The following is a 25,207-nucleotide window of genomic DNA, read 5'->3' on the forward strand; positions in this document are numbered from 1 at the left end:
CCCACTGTCTTTTATCAAACATTCTGACTCTGGGTCTCATGGCCATAGCAAGAGTTGTGGGAACTTTTAACAACTTCTAAGAATTAAATCCTTCATACCTCTTTGTTCTTATCATTTGCTCTAAGTTTTTACTCAGAATATTTTCACAGGTCTTTGTCCTCCTTAGAACCCTCATGTTAAATGTGGACAATATACTTCCCAGGACTAGGAAGCGCCCTGAACCTTCCTGCACAGGCATTGCTGGGCACGCGTAAGTGGGAGGTTGCCGACATCCACACTGCACTCACTCCAGGGGCTTTTTACTGTTGTAAAACGATCCAAAACACTGACATTACTAACTTAGCTTTTAAAAATCTTCTTAGAAAACGACAACTGTGGTCTAATAGGATCAGGGCTGCATAATCCAAGGTGAGTTTTCTGGTCTGTACCCTCTTGAGTAAGTATAGTCAACCCTCATTATTTGCAGAGCACATGTTTTCAAATTTGCCAACTTGCTAAGAGTATTTGTAACTGTCAAATCCACGTTTGCTGGTGCTCCAGCAGCCATCGGCAGACTGGCTGAAGTGTGGTCTAGAGTTTCCGAAGTGCAGAAAGGCTGTGATGAGCCTTAGGGAGAAAGTACATATTCAATAAGCTTCATTCAGGCAGGAGTTATAGGGCTGTTAGCTGGGAGTTAAATGTTAATCTGACTGTATATTAAATAAGGTCTCTTTATACAAAGCATAAATAAAATAAGGTTATGCATTGATGAGCTGGTAAAAATGTGACTAGAGGTTCTCAGGAACATAGCTCTGTATTTTTCCTAGGGGTAACAGTTTGGTGTTCGCTAGTTCAGTCTTGACAGTGACTTTATAGAATGTAACTACAATGAATAGTGAGAATAAACTGTGGAGAATCAACAACTATTTTTAGGGTGGAAGAGAGTAATACACTAGATCTAGAATAAAGAGACTTTGATTATAATTCTAGCTCTGCCACAGGGGTGCCTGGGTGGCTCCATCAGTTCAGTGTCTGACTCTTCACTTCAGCTCAGGTCATGATCTCCAGGTTTGTGAGGCTGAGACCCGTGTTGGGCTCTGTGCTGATAGTGTGGAGCCTGCTTGGGATTCCCTGTCTCTCTCTCTCTCTGCCCCTCCCCTGCTCATGCTCCCTCTCTCTCTCAAAATTAAATAAACTTAAAAAAAAAATCCTAGCTCTGCCACAGACTTCACCTGTCCAGGTCTCAACCTCTTTGTCTATAAAACAGGAATATAATATTTGTTTGGAGTTATGAAGATAAATGGAGATAATTATAAATGTACTTTTTAAAAAAGTAGAAACTCCTTGGGGCGCCTGGGTGGTTCAGTTGGTCGAAATGTCTGACTTAGGATTGGGTCATGATCTCACAGTTTATGGGTTCAAGCCCTGTGCTGGACTCTTTGCCGATACCTCAGAGCCTGGAGCCTGCTTCAGATTCTCTGTCTCCTTCTCTGTCCGTCCCTCCCATGCTTGGCATGCACGCTCTCTTTCAAAAATAAATGCACATTCAAAAATAAAAGGAGAAAGTTATTTAATAACATTAATAGTGTACTTCTGTATATCTGGCACTTAAGAAAGTCCCAAGGTATTTTTAAAAAATGTTTATTTTGAAAGACACAGAAAGAGAGAGCACGGGTAGGGGAGGAACAGAGAGGGAGAGAGAGAATCCCAATCAGGCTCCTTGCTGTTAGCGTAGAGCCTAATGTGGGGCTCAATCCAACAAACTGTGAGACCATGACCTCAGCCAAAATCAAGAGTTGGCCACCTAGGCGTCCCCATCTCAAGTTATTTTTAATATGTCATAATTATTTTACTTTGGAAGTTATTTTCAAATTACTGTATTTTATGTGATCCTAAGACCCACATTTTTTTTCATATTTTAAAATCTCTGAGCTTGTTCAAAGATGCAATTATGATTCAGTGGTTTTTCCTTCTTTCTTAGTGGAACATAGAATATTGGTGCATCTTGCATTCAATGGGTCTTAAATGAGATGACACATGGTATTCTGTATCTACCCTCCATTATGAATTCTCTCATCTCGCATTGACGGTAAGCTTTCCAAACAAGCGTGCCGGCTCTAACCTAACACCCTCTCCAGTGAGAAGTTCTCCCAACATTTTCCTTCTTTTAATCATGTCTCAACATTTTGTATTCCTGATCCAAGTATCAATTCTTCTGTGGCTTTTTACTTTTAAACCTAACTTTGCTTTCTTTCTTTTAAAAAACTTAAACTGGGGCGCCTGGGTGGCTCAGTCGGTTGAACCTCTGACTTCGGCTCAGGTCATGATCTCACGGTTTGTGGGTTCAAGCCCCGTGTTGGGCTCTGTGCTGACAGCTAGTTCAGAGCCTGGAGCCTGTCTTCGGGTTCTGTGTCTCCCTCTCTCTGACCCTCCCCTCCTCATGCTGTCTCTCTCTCTCAAAAATGAATAAAAAAAAAATTAAAAAAATAAATAAAAAACTTAAACTTTTCAACAGACTCTCTAATTTCTAGTGTGATCATCTACCACCAAAGAGTAAGTGCTAATACTCTTTCCTTGGGATAAAATATTTAATTGCCTACATCTGCAAGGTCCCAGGCTGCCACGGAAACATATTGCCCTCTGGAACAACAGAGGTCTATTGAGGCCACTGGGAAACAGTGATGCTGCTTAAGGAAAATCCATCCCAAATTCCACAGGGGAATTTCTGCTTGCAAAATACTCTTGTTACATGCAGAACAAGAGTGTATTACTTGCTGCACTTTTCTTCAAAGGGCTGTCTAAAAATAACAGATTTCCCCCACAAAATTAATAGCTAATGGAGTGAAAAGTAGATTCTTACGTGATCACTCACTATCTGGTTTGTTGTTTAGCCAAAGATGGAGATTGGGAGGTGAGGGTAAGGGGATTAGTGAGGTCTTCCTTCGCTTCAAGTTTTCATCATAAGTGACATGTTCAACAGAACACCCAATTCTAACGTGTCCCTAGGTAATGAGCTTATGTATTAAATAATCACAAATAATTCTTGAATTTTATACTAATTTTTTTCTCTTCATAACTGACAAACTGATTTTCATTTATACAGCTGAGTTTCGGTATGGATTATAGCAATCATGGTTCTCCATGTGAAATGGCTACTGAGTCAAGTTTACGGGAGGGACTATCAACAGGGCTGGAACGTTTGCACTAACAGTGGTGACCACAGCCTAATTTCAACAAGTGTCATTCCATATCGGACCAGGAAGAAAGCTCAAGAAATTTTAGCATTTTCGTCTTTCTGCGAAATGGGGCAAGACAGTGATTAGTGGCAGGTCAGCAATGAGTTAGTTTTCCACGACACAGCCCTTCCACCTGGCACAGGTTTGGGAAACAGGAGGAAGACTAAGGCCCAAATGTGCTTCACATTTACCGAGGACAAATATTTAGGACTGGGAATTAGACAATACCACTCTGGACTTCGGTGTCACCTGTCCCTGTGCTGAAACTCTTACCCATAGTTCTGAATGGCTGATGTAAGTATCAAAAATTGGCTGATCTCCAGGATACTTATTTTCTCCCCCAGGCGGAGAGGAGGGTGGGGAGTAAGATGGAAAACACCTCTTTGGGCTGGATCAAACCCATAGTTAACTGACCACAATTTAAGGAATTTAACAGTGTGTGAGCTACACTCCCCTCTCTCTGTGCCCTGAGAGCCCAGCAGAAGTCTGGTCCCACTGTATGGTCCCACTGTATTCTCTGAGCTCTACCTAGTGTCCTCTGTGGTCCCTGCCTTCCTGGCTTGGGAAAACACCATGGCCCTTTATCTAACCCCAACGCTCAACTGCAAAGACAGAGAATGAATTATTTATTTATTTTTTTTTTTGAGAGAGAGAGACACACACACATAGTGCCAGTGGTGGAGGGCAGAGAGAGACAGACGGAGAGAAACACAGAATAGGAAGCAGGCTCCAGGCTCGGAGCTGTCAGCACAGAGCCCGATGCAGGGCTTGAATCCACAAGACAGGAGATCATGACCTGAGATGAAGTCAGACACTTAACCAACTGAGGCACCCAGGCGCCCCAGAGAGAGAATGAATTTACTTTACCACCCGCTTCTCCCCCACAACACAACTGTACTAAACCTAATTCCAAAATATTCTAAACCAAACCTCAGGTCTGAGGAATGATTTTAAATGAAATGACGGAAGGAAAATTTCTGATCTGGCAATTCTTAACACTCGTTTTTATTTTTTGCTTCCTATGGGTACTAATAAACAAGTGGGTAATGTTTTTCAAGATTTCCTTCTTTTTAAGTCAGCTGCCAAATTGGGTGGTTCAAAGACACTGAGTTAGGAAAAGAACATACTTTCTATTTATATTTATGTATCAGCCTTTAAAAATTTTAGCATGTTATATATGTTTTATTAGCATACTAGGACATGTACGTAGTTAACCAAGAAGCATGCACATCGGTGGATACATTCTCAGAATTTTTTCTCAGTGGGCTGCATGATGAAAGCGGGTTGAAGATAATGCCTAGCTAACGATCTTATTACTATCTTTTGTAAGCCACATACATGCAGGAATGAATTCAAAGGTATAAGCAAAATTGGTACCTTTTCAAATAGTAAAAAAACGGCTTTGCAAGCCAGAGTAGATGCTGCCATAAAGATGACTTTACTATTTGGCAAATCTAGTGTCTCCAAGAGGCAGGAAATGCCTGCTTTGCCATGGGCACAAATAGTTTGAGATCCGCTTAATTACTGGTCTGTCTTTGATCTATTCCTTTCAGTTTGCAGTGCTTATTTACTTTAAGGGGGAGCTTGCATGCAAAAAAAGAGATGAGGCCTGCTGAAATTTAACAAGAACGGCAAGAAATTAAAGGCACAAAAGAGGCCACTTGTTCAGTACTACTTAAGTCCACCACCTAAAGTATCCATTCACTTTCATCTCTATTACTAATAAACACATACAGCAAAGTCTTTACACATACAAAAGCTGCTTCTAAAAAAGAGGGCCACTTTTTGAAGAAAACTCAACCTCATGGTACTTGGCCCATTTCAATCTTATTGCATCACGTCTGGAATCACTTTTATAAGGATAGAGACATCTTTGTAAGGGGTGGTGGTCTTCAGGTCTGTACCTCATAAGACTGAACTTAAACATAGAACAAGTCTGCCCTAGTAGTTTGTCCTAAAAATTGCTGTGTGGCCCTGGAAGGCTAAGGACACCCTGTGCATGCCTGTTTTTTCAACTTTTTCTACCTTGCTGGCTGAAACCAAAAATCTATATGTAGACATGCACGCGTGCACGCAGACAGCGGAAAGGAATGACCTGCAGTTAGGTCACATGGAATATGGCACAGTACCTGGGATGCTCTCTAATTTCCGCCGGAGCTCTTCATTTTCTTGTTGCAGTGAAATAACCTCCTGCTCCAGCTCTTGGCATCTGGGACAGTAGCCTTCCTCTTCCTCCTCCTCTTCCTCCTCTGGCAGCGTAGAAGAGGATGGGTGACCATGGGATTCGGATGTCGCCGGGGAGGTCCAGCCACCTAGTGTATGCACGGGGGAGGTGGACAGAGGATCCACGTCGGCCAGGTGGCCATACTCACTGACCGATGAGGTGTTTGGAGTCGGAAAGCTCCCCGAGAGCAGGTAATTTTGTAGGGAGTCAGTGAAAACCCTCAAGAAGGCAGAAGTCTGTTGTTTCCTTTGAATATATTGCATGTCTACGTCTACATTATCTGAGGTCTGACTGTGGACCCCTTTCCCGATGTGACACTGCTCCTGTCTCTCGGTGTAACTCGAGCCTTCCTGCTTGACACAAGAAATCATGGATTGAGAATGGTTGGAGTCCAGTAGTTTTCCTCCACAATTTAAGAGACTAAGAACTCGACTGCACTGCTGGGCAAAGGCATCCAAGATCATACGACTCTCTGAAACACATGAAAAAACACATCAGAGACGGACAGCCAAAGACAAAGGATTACATAAGGTCCTCAATTTTGAGTTTAACATTCAAAAATGTTAAAAAAATATGTGTTTCTGCTCTCCATCCCAAACCAAGGTAACACAGTGAATCTACTTCTAGTAAGATGCATAGCTGCCTGTCATCCTGCAACCAGAGGGGTGTCTCAAGAGTCATCCCCAGCCCCGTATTCTGGGAAATGGCTGGTCTGTCACTTTGGGCACCACAGAGAGATTTCCCTCTCTGTGGCATTAACTGGCCTGTACAAGTCTGAACTCACACCTTTGGCTTCATTAAGATCCTTACTCTAATGAATCGAGCCAGCTACCGCAGACTCAATTCCTCATTGATAGGAGGGCTTACGGCAATCATTACTTCTATTTCTGGAGCGCCCTCATGCCCTTGCTATTAATCAGCTGATACAATCTCTGACGAGAGTACGTTGCTCCCAGATGCAAACTGGAGAAGAAAGATAAGTCTTTTTGAAGAGCTCACTAGGCATCTAAGGTAAAACAAAGAGTGGCCTATAAGGCAAAAGATGATGAGCCCGAAAGCAAAGCCGTGTTATCCAACATCTGTGTTCGCTATTCTTTCTCTCCGTTAATCTGTGAACGTGGATTTCTTGTCAAGGCCAATGTTTAGGCCGATCCATATAAGTATCATGTGAAAAGGAGCAGTGTGCTTCTTAGAGCCTCTTCCATTAGATTGCCAAATCTTTTAATGGCATGTGTCCAGGCTACCAGTTGACATAAATGTATTCTATTATATGTGCTGCCGAAGCGAGCACGACATAAATGTATTCTAAAGCATACTGTCAATCAGTGAAAAAACAAAAAGCAAACGGAAAGCAATCAGTTCAGAAAACCAAAAAACCCCTCGAAAACTGTGAAAATGGGATTTAATGCTGTCATTCTCGGGTCTTGAAAATTCACCCTAAATGCAAATATCACCCTAAATGCAGTCTCTTCTTTCCGGACTACCACCCAGAATGGGCTACTTTTAAATACAGAAAGATACCTTATAGGCCTTATATATAAATATAAGATGCCTCTTGTTTCCTCTCTTTCCTATCCAGAATAATGACAAACAAAATACTATAAATTTTAGATACTAATAACTATTTATGATAGAAATTTAACTAGTGGGGCGCCTGGCTCAGTTGGTTAAGCGTCCGACTTTGGCTCAGGTCATGATCTCACAGCTTGTGGGTTAGAGTCCTGCATTGGGCTCTGTGCTGACAGCTCAGCGCCTGGAGCCTGCTTCCAGTTCTGTGTCTCCCCTTCTCTCTGCCCCTCTCTGCCTCAAGCTCAGTCTCTCTCTGTTCCAAAAAAATAAATGAACATTAAAAAAAAAAAAATTTAACTAGCTACCTGTTGTCTCTGAAAATGCTGATTGGCTCTATCTTTTCTCCAGGGAAAAAACTTTAAAAATGAAAAATGGTGAAATGTTTGAAGGCTTCTATGGGAACAACAAAATATTTACTGAATACATGTGGGTTCTCTTGTAAATACACTGATCTTAGTTTGTAACACTGGGAGTTTCCTTAGCTAGGGTGGCAAGAGCATTCTGGGCAGGCTGAGTCCACAGGACTTACTTTTCTTCTTGCCATAGCGCTTTCCCATGCGTAGGAACAGTACCACCCTTAGACACAGGGAGGGGGGCCCTGCCCTAACCATCCTCCTCCACCCTCCCCACCCCATGGTGAGATACCCCAGATCCAGGAATTCCTTACTTAAACTGCTTCGAGGGCCTGTGCTGGACTCTTCCCTGAGCCATTCTCCCAAGGACAGACCATGGTGCCAGAGCCTGGAAGTTTGGACGGGGGCATCCATTCGTGTGTATGTGAGGTTCCTCCTATTAGAAGATGAAGCTGGGGGTGGGGAGAGAAGGCCATGGGCTGGCTGAAAACTCCAAAGTCAGAGCTGGTCATTAAGAAGGTATATTTGTCAGGGAAGGTGGATGGAACATATTTTATTTAATAGTTTGTTAATTATTTAGATACATGGCACGTAGGCCTGCATCTGTACTCTTGTCTTAAATCCCACCAATATTAGGCACAGGCCTGTTTTTTCCACAGTGATCTTGAGTGCTGAAGAAAAAAAACAGATGTCAGGCATAGTTTCAGGCTAGGCTTGATTGATGGGCTGGGAACTTTACTGAAGCAGCAGCCAGGATAAAGTACACTTGGTATATTGGAGTGTACATTTTACACACCAAACACTGGAATTGATGCCTCTGCCCCCTGCCAGGTGGACGGGAAGGACTGAGCCCCTGATTTAAACCAAATGGTAATGGGAAAGGCCTCAAATATTTGGGTATCAGTTCTTTACATTGACCAAAACCAAATAAACAAAGTAAACAGCTGAACCATACAAGTGGGAAGATTTAAGATGTTGCACGGTGGTCTTCACTTCCGGGTTTTTGTTCTTTTATTAGTAAAATCAAAGGATGATATTGATTGGGAATTTTCAATTCTAGCACACTGGCAGTTTTCATTCATTTTAATCCTATAATCTCATTCTAGACCTGAAGTTGTATTTACTGTTTGCATTTTAATCAGCATGGCCCCAATTGATTTATAGCCTATACACCTTTAATGTAACCTTGATGAAAGGAACAAAATATGAAAGGAAAGGCTAAAATAGAAGTGCCTATAAAGAACTGCTCAAATATATTTGTTCAATGTCCTAAAGTACACTCAGTAGCTTAAATCATATTGATAAATCACATTAGAGTATAGATTTTAAGGGGAAAAATCTGACTTAGGGACAAGCATGATTTGTTTTCTTAACTGAAGGATAAACTCATAATATGTTGAGAAAAAATCATTATGTAACACAGTACATTATGAAGATAATGTATTATAGTGTACTCAGAGTATTGGAGAATAACTACAACCATAAACACTCTTTGCCTTCAGTTTTTAAAAATGCTTCATTCTGAATTTGTTCTCAGAATTGATAGATGCAAAAATAATGACCATAACCCATGAAGTTGAATTTCTCCTCTTTTTGATACCTTAAAATATTTAAACGCTAGTTAACGTCAATACATCAAAAGATATGATGAAAAATATACTATTACACTTGGCAGAGAACAGCAAATCTTTCTACCTACTACATATTGCAGTCAGCAATACTTTAGCTTCCCAGACAGAATATAATTAGAAATGCAAGTACTGTGCAATGCCCATTATCGCTAAGAAATGGAGAAAAGTTCTGTTTTCATATGAACACAATTGAATGGTCACTGACCCATGATTCTTAATTGAGCAAAGTGTGAACATGTATTCTGAAAATTTTTTAACTGTTTTTTTTTTCCCCTAGTTACAGAATGCTCACTCAAGAGATGGCAGGGAAGAACAAAGTCAACAGTTTATAAAGGGGCTTTAAAACTACCTACTTTGTTCTTAATTTCTCTAAAATTAAACACCACAAAATCTTCATAAATCACAATCACGAAGCACTATGAAGTGACCACTTGTGATTTATTTTGCTCTAGTGTGCAATCTGTTGGGATACTATCATGTTGCAAATTGTGCCTAGCCTGATTCCAAAATCTGAACCTATGATTATTTTTTTAATTAAAAAATTCATTTCTAGAAATTCTCCTGAATTTAAGTGGTTTAAGCCATCCTACATCTGATAAGTGAGTAAGAAGAGGGATGGGAACTTGGCAATCAAACACAGGCGCTTTACTTTAATGTCCTTCTTTGTAAGTAAAGCCTTGAATGGAATTTGCCCATCACAGCATATACCCAAGAGTATTCTGTTACCATGAAGGAGATCACAGTCGTCGAGATTAGTGGTAACCTTTTGATTTTAGCCCAGCGAAGGGTGAAATATATTAATATTAAAAATGCAGAAGCACAAAAAATTTTTTGTGACCTATTATCATGTATCCATACATTATATCTGCCAAAAGGATTTCTAGCTAGTTCAAAATAGATGATTTCCTTAAAACATTAATGTGACTTCTTAAGAGAAGACTTCATGGCATAGAAAATAGAAGTCAGAAAATGAAAGCACCTTTGGAAGCATCACCCTTGTCTTAAATCAATGAACTATGTCTTTTAAAAAAAATGCCATCCAATTTTTTTTCATAATGGCAAACATCAAAACAGCAAAACAGGATGCAATTTTTCTAAATAAATAAATCAATGATGTGTCAAAAATTAACAGATGAGTTAATATACTTGGTGCTATCAAAACCAGATGGTGCTTCCTAATATTCATCCTGCTCAGTCAATCCCTGAATATTTTCTGGACCATCGGTATATAAAATAGGATGCTGCTATTTGTGATGGCAAACAAAAGCAATCATGCCTGCCAAGCACATACTATAACAGGCAGCATTTCAGCTCTGCTAGACAGAAAGTAATTAGAATGCTTTTAATGTCCAAAAGAATGATGCTGATAGGCTGCCACAGATGTGTAGATTTATGAATATTTATATGGTGGTTTATAGCTGACACTTTTATCAGTTGAAGAAGATAAAATATCTGCCTGACTCAAAAGCTTGACAGTCAGGTTAATAAAATCTCATTAAAGAGAATGACCTATGCAATTATATAGGATTTATTGTAATTCATTTTTGATTGTACTCTGCTTAAAGATGCAATTTCCCATTTCCTGATGCCAAATTTAGGCTGCATATCAAGATCTACGTGGGTTTTAACTCTAAGCCTCCCACAGAGGAAAAATATGCTTTTAAAACCATGGTATATTACCCCTTTTAAGGAAAATTATACTCTTCATGAGATTTTATAAGAATGCTGAAAAATCTATTTTTAATCACATTTCGCCTCTCAATGGTTTATGGCTTTTAATGGCAAATAAGATTCACTTCAACCTTTTCATCTTTTCACTGCCTTTACTGTGGACACTCAGTTTTATCTCTTCTATCCTTGACTCATTTCATCACATCACTGTTTTGACTATTTTCAGTCTATTAGGTGGCCCCAGAGGTTACCGTAACACTTTTGTGAGGGTGCAACAAGCAACTTACCACCTCCTCCAGCCCCCTCCCCAATATGCTTAAATGGTGTCTGTCTGTACACACATGCTCATTGGTTCAAAGTGGAACCACTAGTTCCTCAAAGAGCCAATCAGCTCTTAAGGTGACTGTCCCTCTGACGGACACTCACATCTCTGTGCTGGGTTAAGAGATGGCTTTGTCCATCAATGATTAAGATTATGACCACAATCCAGGATGTCTAGTACTATGGCCCGTTTTTGTTTTTGTTTTCCCTTTTTGCTGCCAGACCATTTTCTTCACTGCATGGAAGAAACCTACTATCCAATTCCCATTTTTCCAACAAGCAAATGGCATCCTGCCCTTGGTGCCATCAAGCTTACTCTCTATGACCTTAAAAAAAAAAAAAAGCAGCAGCTTTTGAGAATAAAAGGAAATAAAAAATATAGGGAGTTTCAGCGGTAAACAAAGCCCCTATTCACTCTTTTAGATTCAGCGATGTTGTGATTTCCACCTGGGGATGGAGATAAAATTAAGAAGAAACACTGGAGGAGTACATTTAGAACAAGGTGAAAAAGAAAAAAACACACATAAACTCCTTGTACACACATAAACTCCTTGTGAACGAAAGACAGCAAGGAGACTGCCAGAGTAGCAAGGAACATGGAAGGGACAGCAAGTGGCTGGTGCAGAAGAAAGAAACAATGCAGGAAAAATAGCAGGAAAAAGCAAGGTTAAAACTATGGATGAAAATGGAAATGAGAGGGAGATTTATAGTGTATAAAAGGAAATAAAAGATAGAAAGACAGCAAAGACTGAAAGGATAAAGCAAGATGAGAGTAAAGATTGAACAGGCAGATTAAAAAAAAGGGGAAAACCCCCAGTAAACATGGTGGAACTAAGGTCATGCAAAGGAGCAAACAAGTACGGAAAACAGGAAAAGAACCCAAACTGCTGAGAAACAACATAAAAAAGATAAAGATTAAGCAGAACCAGGGAATAAACATGGGCATCAACTAAAAGTAGTACGGAAGAAAATTAAGACAAGGGGAGAGAACACATTGGAAAAATAATGAGAAAAATGGAAGTGGATGGGTAGCCTAACAAGGAATATAAAAACACAACAGAATATTGGGTCAGGAGCAACTGAAAATAAAAACCCACCCCACAAACAATAAGACACCTACATAAAAAGCCCACTCCGAGCCGCCAAACATCTCCAAATCTGTGAGAGATGTGACAGAACAAGTCTTCACTATTACCTGTAATTACATTTTCTTTTTCAAAACCAATCCTTCATGTGTCAAAATATTGACAAACAACGTAACATTAGCATAGGCATCTATAACTCATTTAGAGACAAAGCTCCTATTTTCATTAGGACAAAAGCCTTGGATTCACTGATATGCAGAATTTGGGGAGGGTTCTAAAAATGCCCTAAAAGGCCTGAGCAGGAACTTTTAGTTCTGAAGAGCGAGATAAACGCACTGTGCCCTTGAGCGCAGGCCCCCAGGCTACGGCCTTTCTACCAGCCTACGTCCCCTTAGCCTAACCCGCAGGAGAGCTGACTTTTCCCAGGGGACCTCCTGCGGCCTCCGGGTGGAGAGAAGCCTCGTACGGGGGTGGGGTGGGGAGGGCTGGGTGCTCCCCAACAAGCAGTTCTTCAAGAAGCGGGATAGATGCTCGGGAGGCTCGCGATCCCGGGGTGCAGCCCCCTCCCTCCTAGCGGGGAGTATGGGCCTCGGGCCCCGAGAGCCCGAGGTGGGGGTGGGGGATCTCCTCGGCTTGGGGGGGGGGCGGGGGCGGGACGTCCCTTTCCCTAAAGTCCGCCACAGGGACGAGCGCCGGGTCCACCCGCGTGGCTGGTGCAGAGGCAGCCGCTGTGAGACCCGGGTTGGGGCTCTGGGGTGGGTGGGCAAAGAGGGGCAGAGGGAGCAGACCGCGCGCGCACGAGAAACACCAGCGCACAGAGAAAGAAAAAAGAACCCAAGAGCCAGCCGAGTGGACCGCGACAGAGTAGGAGTGCACCAAAGAGGTGGTGAAAAAGAGAATTAGAAGGCCAGGAAGGAGAGAGAGAAGCAAAAGCAAGCGGAGATCAAAGAGAGATAAAGGAAGAAGTGGGAGGAAAAAGTGGAAGCAGCCGAGGATAAAGGGAAGGCGTCCCCGAGCGCCGCCGGAGCAGCTCCAGCGTCTCCCGGAGCGGCGGCGGCTGTCACCCTGGGGTGTCCGGCGCGCGGCCTCGGCGCCAAGACTGCTTCCTTGTCCTGCGCCCGAAAGACCCCTGCCGCCCACCGCCACAGCCCGGCTTCCTGCGCGCCAAGCCGGGTTCGAGCGCGGAGCCACCTGTTAGGCGCGCGCGCCGTCGGAAGCTCCGAGCGCCGCGCCGGCGGCGGCGGCGGCGGGGAATCCTCTAGAAGTTGCTGCCCGCGCGTGGAGGCCTCAGGGGTGCGCTCGGACGCCCGACTCGCTCTCAGCCCGGACTGCGCTCGCCCCTCTCCCCCCGTTCTCCCCTCGCGACCCTCCCCCGCCAGGCCCGACGCGCGGAAAGGATGTCCGCCATGCCCGGCTTCTGGTTCCCCGGCCGAGCGGGGAGGAAAGTTGCGCCCAGGAGTTGGTACCTGCGCTGAGCTCCAGGCTGGCGCCGTCGCTGCCCGCGCTGCTGCTGCCCGCGGCGGCCGCCGGGCCCGGGCCATACCTGACGACGGCGGCGAAGGACGAGGATGATGAGGCGGCGGGGGCCGCCGGCGGAGGCGCCGAAGTCCTCAGGTGGCCCTGGGACGCGGCGGGCGTGCACGACGGAGACGACGAGGAGGCGGCGGCGGCCGCCCGGCCGGGCCCGGGGGGGTAAGTGCTCTGCGCCTGGAACTGCTGCGGCGGCGGCGGCGGCGGCGGCTCGCTGCTGCTGATGGAGACGGCGGCGTGCGGCGCGAAGGGCGGCGGGGGCGGCGGCGGCCGGACGTGCGGCAGCTCCACCAGGGTGGGTCTGTCGTAGCGCTTGGCCAGCGCCGGTCTCTTGCTGGGGAACGTCTTGAGGACGCTGTAGGGGCTGCGCTGCTTGTAGATTTTGGGGACGCTGGGCCCCTCCTCCGCCGGCTGCATCTCCTCCTCCATCCTGCGCCTCGGGGCTGGTTCCCGGTCGCACGCCCCCTCCCCGCCGGGCGCCGGGCTCCGAGGGTGCCTCCGCCTCCCGCCCGCCGGCTCTGCCCGAGTGCGCGCGTGTGGGAGGGTGTGTGCCTGTGCCTGGGCCGCCGCCGCCGCCGCCACTGCCGCCTGTCGCCGAGGCTGGCATAGCTGAGCCCCCGCGCGGGGGGCTGCCGCCCGAGCGCTGATTGACAGGCCGCCTCGCCAATGCCTGGAGGGAGAAAGGAGGTAAAGAGCAAGTGTTTAGGGTAATATCTGCTAATGATAATGGGAGCGGGGGCGGGGCCTGGCGCCGCCGTCGCCCGTGGGGTCCGCGCGCCGGGTGTGCGCCTCCGACGGGGGGGTGGGGGGGAAGGGGAAAGCCAGATCCCGAGGGCGCGCGGGTAAACAGGGCGAGGTTCCGGCCAGCGCGAGACTTTGGAGACCCACGTGCGGACTTGAGGCCTCTGCCTTTGCGGGCGGGGTTAAGCTTCGGAAATGGGCTCCTGGCGCCCCCTACTTGACCTCAAACTCTCGGGGTTGCACGGAGGGGTTGGTAGTAGTTGGGGCGGGGCGTGTGTGCCTTGGGAAGGTATCGCAGCGCGTTCTTCTGCCCACGGAGAATTGCTCCCCCAACCTTCTTAGATGGACATCTTGAAGGTCCTGACCCACCGTCGCGGCGCGTTGTTAGCGCCTCTCGGGTTCTGCCCCCATGGTCTTTGAGCTCGTGCATAACACAAGACCACACAAGGCATCGGACTTTTACATTATTTTATTAATTCCCCACAGGGGCTCCATAGTGTGTAACAGCGTAATTTACTCCATTCTACAGATGAGTAAACCGAGGCTCCGCGAGGTAATTACCCAAAGCCAGACACTCAGGAGTGTGCAGCCTAGTGCAGAGATGCATCCCGATCATTTGAATTCATATCCTCACTCCTTCTCATAGCACATAGACTCTCTGTGCAATTGAGGGAAAAATATGACCAGATACCTCCCTTTGGGATGGTGATTAGATATTTTCAAAAATGCCATTTGATACATAAATAAATGTGCTTGTAGAACCAAGGTGGCCTAAGAGCTGGCTCCCTGCATTGCCCACTGCATCTGGGGCCACCAGGCCAGTGTTTCTGGAAGACACACAATTTCAGTAATTATTTGAATGAGAGAAGAGACTCTGTGGTTTGGAGGAGGATCCCCATGGAGTAGCGATGTCTTCAAATCTAGAGAAGTGTCCTGGCCTCTCCCAGAGGCTCATCGGAGCAAATTGTCCCTCTCCTAGGCCGGCTCCAATGCCAGCATACTCCCTCCCAGGAAGATTGGTTTCCAGCGTCAGTCTTCATTCTTCAGGTTTAGGATTCTGGGTGCATCTCCTCCTTGATGTATGACTCTCCTCTCTCCACTCTGAAGTTACATTTCTTTTCAGTTTTCCTTTTAGTCTTGGGAAAGTGACCCATTTTCTTCTAGGGGTTCAGGTCTTCCCCTCTTCTTTCCCATATCTCCCTTCCCTTGGAAGCCTTCTCTCCTGGTTCAGCCTCTGTGTTCCTCCACCCAGGATAGTCTCCCTCTCTCCTGCAGCGTCCTCACATCATGCTGTGGGTACCCCCCCTTCCATTTATTAGAGATGAAATAAATAATGCCATAAATAAAAGTATTTGGGAGTCCAGGAACTGTCAGGGCTGATTAGGGCATAGAGGACATTTTCTTTCTCATTATGCAAAAGCATTTCATGGGGAAATAAAAGAGGTTTCATTGTAACTCATGCATGTCATATTTCAAGGAATTCAAGATATTAATCATATTTAACATTATTTGCAACGTTTCTCCCTGGCTTCTGAAAACTGCTAAATGAGGACACGTGGATCAGTAGGAAAGAGGGAGACAAGCATGAGAGGGACAGTTAAGAAATAATGAAATGCTGGTAAAAGACAGGGAGAGAGAATGAGATTCCAAAGAGATGTTTCTTAGGCACCTAAGTGAGAAATGGGGGGCTTCTCCTGAGACGTGAGACAGCTGAAATGGAATGATATACTGGAGGAAATAAATGGTAACAAGCCTCCCCACACTTTTCTTTCTATAAAGCAGTTCTGAATTTTGCATCGAAATGTTTCCCTCCCACTTTCCTCCCAGACAATTTGCCAATAAGCCGTGGCTTTTGAAAAGAAATTGGGGTAGTGGCAGTGTGTGTGTGAGGTGGCTTCAAGGGGAGAAATTCTTGAGTCCTTCTACTGAAGAAGTAATTTCCTCTACCTAAGAGCTTTCTCTTTTGCTTATGGATTTTTAGTTTGTATCATCCTCACCACTTACACACCTTAAGAGACCGGGAACAGTACTGCTGTTGTATTTTCCCAGCTAAAAGGACCTACTATCCTATATGTCAGAAAGTGGTCGTTTCTATAAAACTTAAGGCTAAAATTAGTGGTTCAGCATTAAAAGAAAAGGCGGGGGGAAGGCTCCTTGTGGAAAAATGCTGGAAATTTAAAAATGATCAACTTTAAGGTCTTCATGCTAACATCTGGGTCCACAGAAAAATGAAGTGCTTAGTAATCACTCTTGAGAAAATAAAATGGGCATTTTGTTCAAGTGTGTAGTTAAACTCAATTTTAAAAGCGTAACTGACCACTAATCCCTGTCTGGGATTATACTTAGCTGGGTATTGTGTATAAGTAATATATTGGAGTGTTTATAAAATCACTTGGAGCACTTTGTAAGCATCTTTCTGTAAGTTATAGTCTAAATGATCAGATGGTGACTTTGCTGATATCTTCTCTTTAGGGACTCATAGGGGCTGATAGGATGGTAATTACACCCATGCTTTAAATCTCTTTAGATATTTACTCTTATCTCAAAAAAAAAGGGGGGGGTAGTGAACTTTTAAAAGCCAAGTGGCTATTTATGGACAGGGTGATTTTTGATTGGCAGCATGTCAATTCCTTGAGCAGTCCAGAATATAGCTTTTAAATAATAAGTCAGCCATGGGAAATGCTTTTTATTGCACCAATTTCAATGATATTTAATGAGCTTCTGATTGACTGTTTGATCTCCCAATGTTTTGTGCTACTTTTAATTCATTTCGTATAATAGAAAAAAAACGTAATTGGAATAAAATTTTGTGACAAGATAATGACCTTCCACTTTGAAATTAAATGTCTGATTAGCTTCAACATTTTAATGCTGAGATGATATTACGGCAGGAACAGGAGTATGCATACCATCATTTGGTGGAAAATGTCTGAGGATTATTTTGCTTTTCCCAATGCGTAACAGAAAGGGTGTAGTAGCCGTAGAATCATAGCCTCCTAGTACTAGAAGAGACCTTTAGGGTCTTTTATTCTTGTGACCGAGCCAATGCCGATAGTTTCTCTATGACATTCCTAAATGGTTGCACAAACCATGCCTACATACTTCCAGTGATACCTAAATACCTCACTACTTCCAGAAGCGTCATTTACCCAAGGATTTTTTGGTTTGTTGTTGTTTTTAAGTAAGTTCTTTGACCCATGTGGGGCTTGAAGTCATGACCCTAAGATTGTATGCTCTACTGAGGAGCCCCTCACCCAACAATTTATTCAACAGATATTTACTGAGTGCCTACTATGTGCTAGGTACCTTTCTAAGCATTGGGGGATATAATGGAACCAGATTCCAAGATCCTACTATTACAGAATTTGGGTGGGCAGGTAATAAATACACTAGAAACTAACTAAGCAATATTAATATGTCACATTTACATAATATGCTAAATACACAAATGTATACACTTATATGATTATTTTACTAATATTAATATAATAGAAAACATATATAATACATAACAATACAATTATTGATAGTATTTCAGAAATAACTGTGATAAAAAAATAAGAGGGGGATGTTACTTTTGATAGAATGGTAGGTATGAGAAGGTTTCTCTGAGGTGGAACAGTGGAGCTGAGAATTTACTCCTGAAAAGTAGCCATCCATGAGAAGAGCCATCTAGGCTGGGGGACAGCAGGTACAAGGATCATAAGGTGGGAACAAGTGTGATGTTTTCAGGGAGCTGAAGCAAGAGCAAGTAGTTGGAGTGTCCTGGCCAGGGGCAGAGTAAGGAGAAGAGGCCCTGGGGCAGGCTGGGCCCAGGCTTGGCCATGTTTTATATACCTTGGGAAATGTTTGACATTCATTTTATTTATTTATCATTTTTTAAAAAAAGTTTTATTTATTTTTGAGAGAGACAGAGACAGCGTGAGTGAGGGAGGGGCAGAGAGAGACAGGGAGAGAGAGAATCTCAAGCAGGCTCCTCGTTGTCAGCACAGAGATCGATGCAGGGCTTGAACTCATGAAACCGTGAGACCGTGACCCAAGCTGAAACCAAGAGTCAATGCTTAACTTACGGAACCACCCAGGCGCCCCTGGCATTCATTTTATTATTTTATTTGTTTATTTATTTATTTTTTCCTGGCATTCATTTTAAATGCAACAGGAAGCTTGGAGGGGGTTAAGCTGGGGAGTGACACAACCTGATTTATGTTCTTAAAAGATAATTTTCAGAAAAAGTAAAATTATGATTCTCATACAGATGAAAGTAAATGAACAGATGTTAAAGATTTTCTTTAACGTGTTCAATGCCCTCATCGTATTCAAAGGAAAAGTCAAAACACAGATACGTATGGAATAAAGCAATGTTGAATTGAATGTGTAAATGGTTTTTCCATGTGTAAACTCATGTTTCCATGGAGGGGGAGTTCAGGTAAGTGGGGGGAAGGGAACCTTTACCAGACAGGACAATTTGCATGTCTATCAGTTACTAAACTTTCAGAGTTGTAAAAGCAGTTCAAAGACAACGAATAGAATCAGGTAACTGGGAAGGGTGTGCTGTACGTACACAATGCAGGATTTTTCGCCAGAACACGATTTCTTTTCTAAAAGTTTTTTTAATAAACTTTTTGTTTTGAAATTATTGCAGATGCACAGGAAGTTGAAGACAGGTCAGAGAGGTCCTGGGTACCTTCCATCCATTTCCTCTAATGTAACTGTAGTTATATAAATGGAACCATGTAATATGTGATCTTTGGAGGTTTTCTGCTTAGTTTAATGCCCTTGAGATCTCTCCGTGTGGTGTGTATCAATAGTTTGTTCCTTTTTATTGCCGAGTACTATTCCATAGCAGGGATGTCTCTCTGTTTGTTTAACCATTCGCCTATTGTAGGATATTCTGATTGTTTTCAGTTTGGGACTGTTACAAACAAGGCAGTTCTGAAAAGTCACGTACAGGTGTTTGTGTGGATGTAAACTGTATTTTGGGGGGGAGTAAACGTCCAGGAGTTGATTGCTGGGTCACTATACAGTGTTTTAAAAGATTCATTCTGCGTTGTGAACAGTGGACTGTAGAGAATCAGATTGGCAGCAAGAAGACAATTTATTTTCCAAACAGCAACTGAGTGACCCTTTTAAAATATAATCATGTCTCTCCGCTGCCCTTTATTGTCTTTCTCCTCCACAGAGTGAAATCCAGAGTCTGTGCAATTACTTTCTTAAGACCTCTTTTAATCCACAACCATCCCCTGCCTCTTGGACCTCAGTCTTTCTACCCTCCCCCTCCTTCACTCCACTCCAGCCTGGCTGGTCTAGAAGAGGCCCTAGTGTCGTGCCTCCAGATTCTTACTCTCAAATATTTCTTCTGCTTAAAGTATTCTTTCCCCTGATGTCTGCATCAGTCCCTACCATCTCCTTAGCTCTAGACTCTCTTTGTCAGTGAGGGCCTCACTGATCACTCTATTTATATTGCAACTGGGCCCTCCACCCACGCTCCCATCTTCTTTCCCGTCTAGTACCTAGCGCCAAGTGTCATGTTGTGAGTTGTTTGTTTCCCCTGTCCAGAATGCAGACTCCTTTAGGGCAGGGGCTTTTGTCTGTTTTGCTCCCTACTCAGCATTTTTATCTGTTCTGCTCCCTACTGAATTCTCAGCATCATGCCTGGCACAGATTAGAGACTTGATACATATCTGCTGAGTGCATGAATGACTTTAGGAGGCTCTGGTAGTAACTCAGATAGATGGGAGCTGAGATGAGATGGACTGGTGCAGCAGCAGTGAGGATGAAGGAAAAGTAGACGGATGTAGAACATATTCAAGAGGGGGGTCTGTTCCATTTTATGCAGCTCTGAGTTGTAGGAAGGTGTTCCTTACCTTGAACCCAAATTTGCTTCTTCCAGCTGCTGGCCCTTGGGCTATTCAGAGGAAGTTTAGTCCCCTCCCTTTCCTTCCTGTGACCACTTCTAGGCCCTTTTTAGAATGGATGCATCTTTTTTAAAGAGTAGAAAAGAATAGCTATATTTGATCTAATTACTATTTTTCTCACTAACAGGGTTCCATATATTTATTAGGACTCTTTTAGTAGCCTGTGACAGAAACCCAATGCAAATGGATTAAGCATAAAAATGCTTGTGGCTCACATGACCCTGAGGATTATATATATATTATATATTATGTATATATAATATATATATAGGGTGTATAGTAGGCATCGATGCTCCTCTGGTGTTAGTAGGAGGGATCTATCTCCATTTCTCTCCTCTGATTTTCCTTGTGTTGTTTTTTTCATTTTCTGGCAGGCTCTTCCCCTGTAGCGTTCATCTAGCTACCAGCAGTTGTCACCTGTGTGGAAAGAGAGCACCAGTTTCCCATGGACTCCAGCAAAAGTGCCAGAATTGGCCATCATTGTCTAATTATATCAGGTTAATGGGTCCGTTTATTTGTTCGTTGACCCGCTCACTGTTACAATACATTGGGGCTATTTCCAATAAAGTAACTAAAGAACAAGGAACTGAAGAAATTTTCCAAAGTCACAAAGCAAATCACTGGAGGCTTTAACGTAAGTCAAGGTTCTTCTGTTTAATCAAAGTAGCAAATATACCTGGTCAAGCTTAGTAAATTTAATCCTTTATTCTCCACTGTTCACTTTCCTCCAATTTCTAGAATATTTCTTCCAAAGAGCTGAAAGGACCCTGGACAGAAGTATGAGCTTGAGATATTTATGAGAACAAAGTTGGCTATTAAAGCCAGGAGGGAAGATGGTGGAAAGAACAAAAGCCATTAAGAGAAAGTTGAGAACATGTGGTAACAAGCAAGTCAGATGGTACTTTCAGGTTCTTAGAGGACTTAGCAGTCTCCACCAGCAAGATGCATTCTGCCCTCTCTTAATTTCTTTGTATGAGTGTTGTATTGCCACAGGACAGGATGAGTTCATGATGTCAATTAGTGTTTAGTCCTGCATCTTATTCCAAAATACCACAGGGGGACCAGCTTTCACAAAGAAGGTTCTGAAATGAGCCGATGAAATACGGTCTCAGATAAGGGCAACTTGAGATTTGCTTACATCACACATTATACAGTTTCCTGGGCTTTCTACACATTAATCCATGCCAGATGTCCCTAACCAAAGCAATTAGATTTGACTGATGCACTGGTTGCTTGGAGTATTTCATAGTTTGCTAACAAAGCTTCTGTTAGTACCCATTTCCGAAGACCAATAGAAATATGTTTTTGGTATAAAACTTACGATAATTTCCTAACTGATTTCTATAATGTCCAGGCAGCTGGGTTTTTGGGATTTGTTTTCTAGACTAGGAAAAAGGAAAGTTTTGGTTTTTGTTCCTCTTCTTTTGTTTTCAGAAAGCAGCTGGTAATAAACTTCACGCGTTGCATAAAGATCAGCAATGACCCTTTAAATTACTGTTTTTGGGTTATTCAGACTTCTGGGTCTTTCCTCTGATCACTATAGGCAGCATCAAAAGTGAATGATTACAGAATCATAGACTTTTCTGCAAGGGACTATATTTGTCTCCTAAGGCTATCATAACCAAGTCCCACAAACTGGGTGGCTTAAACCACAGAAGGTTTTTGACTCACAGTTCTGGAGGCGAGAAACCCAAGAACAGGGTGTCAGCCACAGTGGTTCCTTCTGAGGGCTGTGAAGAAGAGTCCCATAACCTCCCTTAGAGTCTGGCTGGTGGTTTGCTGGCACTCTCTGGTGTTCCCTGCCTTGTAGAAGCATCACCCGCACATCTGCCTTCCTCTTCATGTGGCCCTCTCCCTGTGTGTGTGTCTGTGTGCCCATTTGTTTGTGGTCCCTAGAAAATTAATACATACACCATTTAGGCGGGCTATAGGATCGTCTCTGTTAACTTTGTCAAAAAGGTCAAGTGTTTGATTTTTTTTTTAAACAAGTCTACCAGAACTTGAATGATTTAATGTATATAGACAGAAGACCAATGCACCCAACAGATACACAGTTGGGCACAAACACTGGGCTCCCATGAGGACACAGAAAGGGACAGTGTGTAAGTGTGGTTAAGAACAGGGCCTTTGATCATCCCCAGCATACCCCAGGAGATATTCACTGTGCTTATTTGAGCACCCCCCGCAGAGATACTGAAGGAGAGTTACATAGGGCCGACACCTCCATGCCTCCTCCAACCCCACTCCCAAGGCATGGTCAGAGAAGAAGTTATTCTAGTTGAATCAAACCTAAAAATCATTAAAAACACATACAGATATTTTTTTAGGTCAGCCAGTCTTAATCTTGGCTGACTTAACCTTGGCTGGGAGAATTTTAAAAAAGATTGATACTCAGGACCTTCCTCAGCCCAATTAAAACAGAACCTCTGGGGCAATACCTTGGCATTGGTGTCTTAGGAATCTCTTCAGGTGATTTGAATGTACAGCTATCTTAAGAACCACTGCTTAAAGGAATGGCAGTGTCACTGGTATAAACACATCACAGTATCAAGGTAACCACTTAGAAGACAACTTCACATTGGGGGGTGCTTGAGCATTTTGCTGTTTATGAGCAAACAGGGTATGGCCCTGTCTTTGCAAAGACAAAGTTACTGCAGCTAGAGAGTAATCACACTGGCCCGAAATCCAAGCTAAGTGGGGCATGAAAAAGGAAGAAATGGATTAAAACCAGAGGATGGTTCAAACTAGAATGTCGATGGGTTTATTGGATATAAAAGAAACTCAGTCCTTTGTAATAGAGGGAAATGCATTCAGCTCAGGCAGACACCTTCTGGGAGAGGTCAAGGCAATGATTTAAACTTTTAGTCTTTTGTATTATGACTCTTTTGGTTACAAGAGACAGAAATCCAACTCAAACCAGATTAAGCACAAAGGGAAATTTATTGGCTCATTCAACTCAGAAGCATGCTAAGGCATCTCACAGGAAAGAAGAAAAGACTACAGGAATTAGAGTCTTCAAGATTAGAAAAAGGGGCTCACTGGTTCTAGGATTTTCTCTTTCTTCACACTACTCATCTCTCCATGTTGCAGGAAAGATGGCCCCAGCAGACACAAGATGTCATCTTCCCGGCTTAAAATCCACAAGAGAAAGAGATATTACATGCCATCCTTGGACTAGTGTATTGCTCGGGAGAGAAGGTTCTGTTACAGGGTAGACGTGGATAACAGGGCCGCCCACCGGAACTGCACAGAGGGGTGTGCTTCCTTAAGGAAGGGATGCCAGGTAGACCACAGCAACTGCTGTCTTGGAGAGCAGACAAATAGCCCTCCCTCAACCTTTAATAAAAGCCATTTCTGTGGGGTAAAGATGTTCCCTAAAACAAGGAAAAAGTCTTCCTTGAAATTATAAGGGAAAAAACCGAAATGACAAAGGAAGACCATCTTGAATATCAAAAGCCAGTTTTATGCTTTGCTATCTCTCTTTTCTACTTGGTGAAACTTAGGAGGATTGATCTGGACTTGTTTGTTCACGGACAGGTACACCTGTGCAAACAGAGACTTGACTTGTGACACAGTCTGCTCTGTAAAGCAAGTAATGTGTTTTCTGTAATATGCATGTCAGCAGCTGTTACTTAGCTGTTACTTTCCCTTTAATGACAGAGCCTAGTGGTTTTGTTCTGTATTTGTTTATTTCCTCTTCCAACTGGGATTCCAGGCTTCCCAAGAAAGGTCATTCATGAATCCAGAAGATAAGAGCAGAAGTGTGGCTCCTGCCTAGCTGCCTAGCAGAACCGCCCCCCTCCCCCCCATGTTGAACCTATAGGGATATTTGTTTTCAGTCTGTTGATACTATCATAGGTGTTTGGGACTTCTAAGAACACAGATATGGTTTCAAGTATAGACTTTTTTTTTTTAACGGAATCAAGTTGAAAAAGGCGAAAGATTTATTTGATCTGAAGAGAAACCAGAGTATTAAATGGAATCAAGTTGAAAGAGATCCTGTTTTTTTCCTTAGAAACTTGTAAGCTGCTCCATGTTCCAAGGGTCTCATTTTTGCCAGTAGAAGGGTAGCATGAGGGTTGTTCTGAATAAAAGTCTGAGTGGCACAGTGTAGAATCTGGAAGTTGTAGCCTGGTGCTAACTACCCATTATCTGTGTGTCTTCGAAACAGGAGAGTACAGAAGTTAGGAGTATGAGCTCTGGAGCTAGTTGCTTGGGTTTTCTGTTGGGTCTTCTGTTTACCAGCTGTGTGTCTTCATACTGGTTACTTTGCCTTCAGTATCTTGGTTTTCCCTTCTATAAAATGGGGATAATAACAGTGCCCACTTGGCCGCACTGTTCTAAGGATAACAGGAATGGATACATGGCCGATAAACAGCCTAGCACATGGAAAACACTCAATAAAGCTTAGTTCTTATCATTGTCTTCATCATCATTAGCTATAATCAAATGAAATCCTTTGTATATATCTTAATCCCAAACAACCAGCTGCCCAGGAGAGGGATCTTTGTATTTAGGCTAGTCTGCTGGCCTCCCCCTAAACCGCGTGAAGAGCACAGATGTTGGAACCAGCTCCCCTGGCCCCAGATTTAGGCTCCGCCACTCACTGACCCTGAGATGGTGGGCAAGTTGTGTGACTCTAGGCAGCTTAGGCATGCCCCTGAGTCCCATTTTCCTCAATTCTGAACCCTGGAAAATCACACTGACCTCCATCCTCTGCTGGCTGGATAGGTGGAGGACACCATATTTTCCTGCTGCCCCAGACCTGAGGCAGGGCACCAGTGGGCGGCCCGTGGCTCAGATGTACTCCATCTCTCCTTTTCCCCCCCGGTAATATATCAGTAAATGCAGGACACCCTAGATGCACTGGGACTTGTTTTTAAAGTCCCCCATTCGGTCCCTGTCTCATTCTCAAGTTTTTGCCATTCTGAATTTCAGGAAATAGTTCAGTT

The 25,207-nt window shown here is 43.5% G+C and overlaps 1 protein-coding gene across 1 annotated transcript in view; it reads right to left on the reverse strand.

Moving 5' to 3' along the window:
- Nucleotides 1-14,028, reverse strand: part of BEND4 (BEN domain containing 4) — a 31,652-nt gene extending 17,624 nt beyond the window's left edge. Inside the window, exons 1-2 of the mRNA XM_039227018.1 lie at nucleotides 13,536-14,028; nucleotides 5,345-5,911 (exon numbers count right to left, since the gene is read on the reverse strand). Of these exons, the coding sequence (XP_039082949.1) occupies nucleotides 5,345-5,911; nucleotides 13,536-14,028 (1,060 nt within the window). The remainder of the gene's footprint in view (nucleotides 1-5,344; nucleotides 5,912-13,535) is intronic.
- Nucleotides 14,029-25,207: the final 11,179 nt, after the last annotated feature.

The sequence above is a fragment of the Hyaena hyaena genome, unplaced genomic scaffold, assembly GCF_003009895.1.
Source record: "Hyaena hyaena isolate Hyena2069 unplaced genomic scaffold, ASM300989v1 scaffold_24, whole genome shotgun sequence".
In the NCBI taxonomy this organism is placed as follows: domain Eukaryota; kingdom Metazoa; phylum Chordata; class Mammalia; order Carnivora; family Hyaenidae; genus Hyaena; species Hyaena hyaena.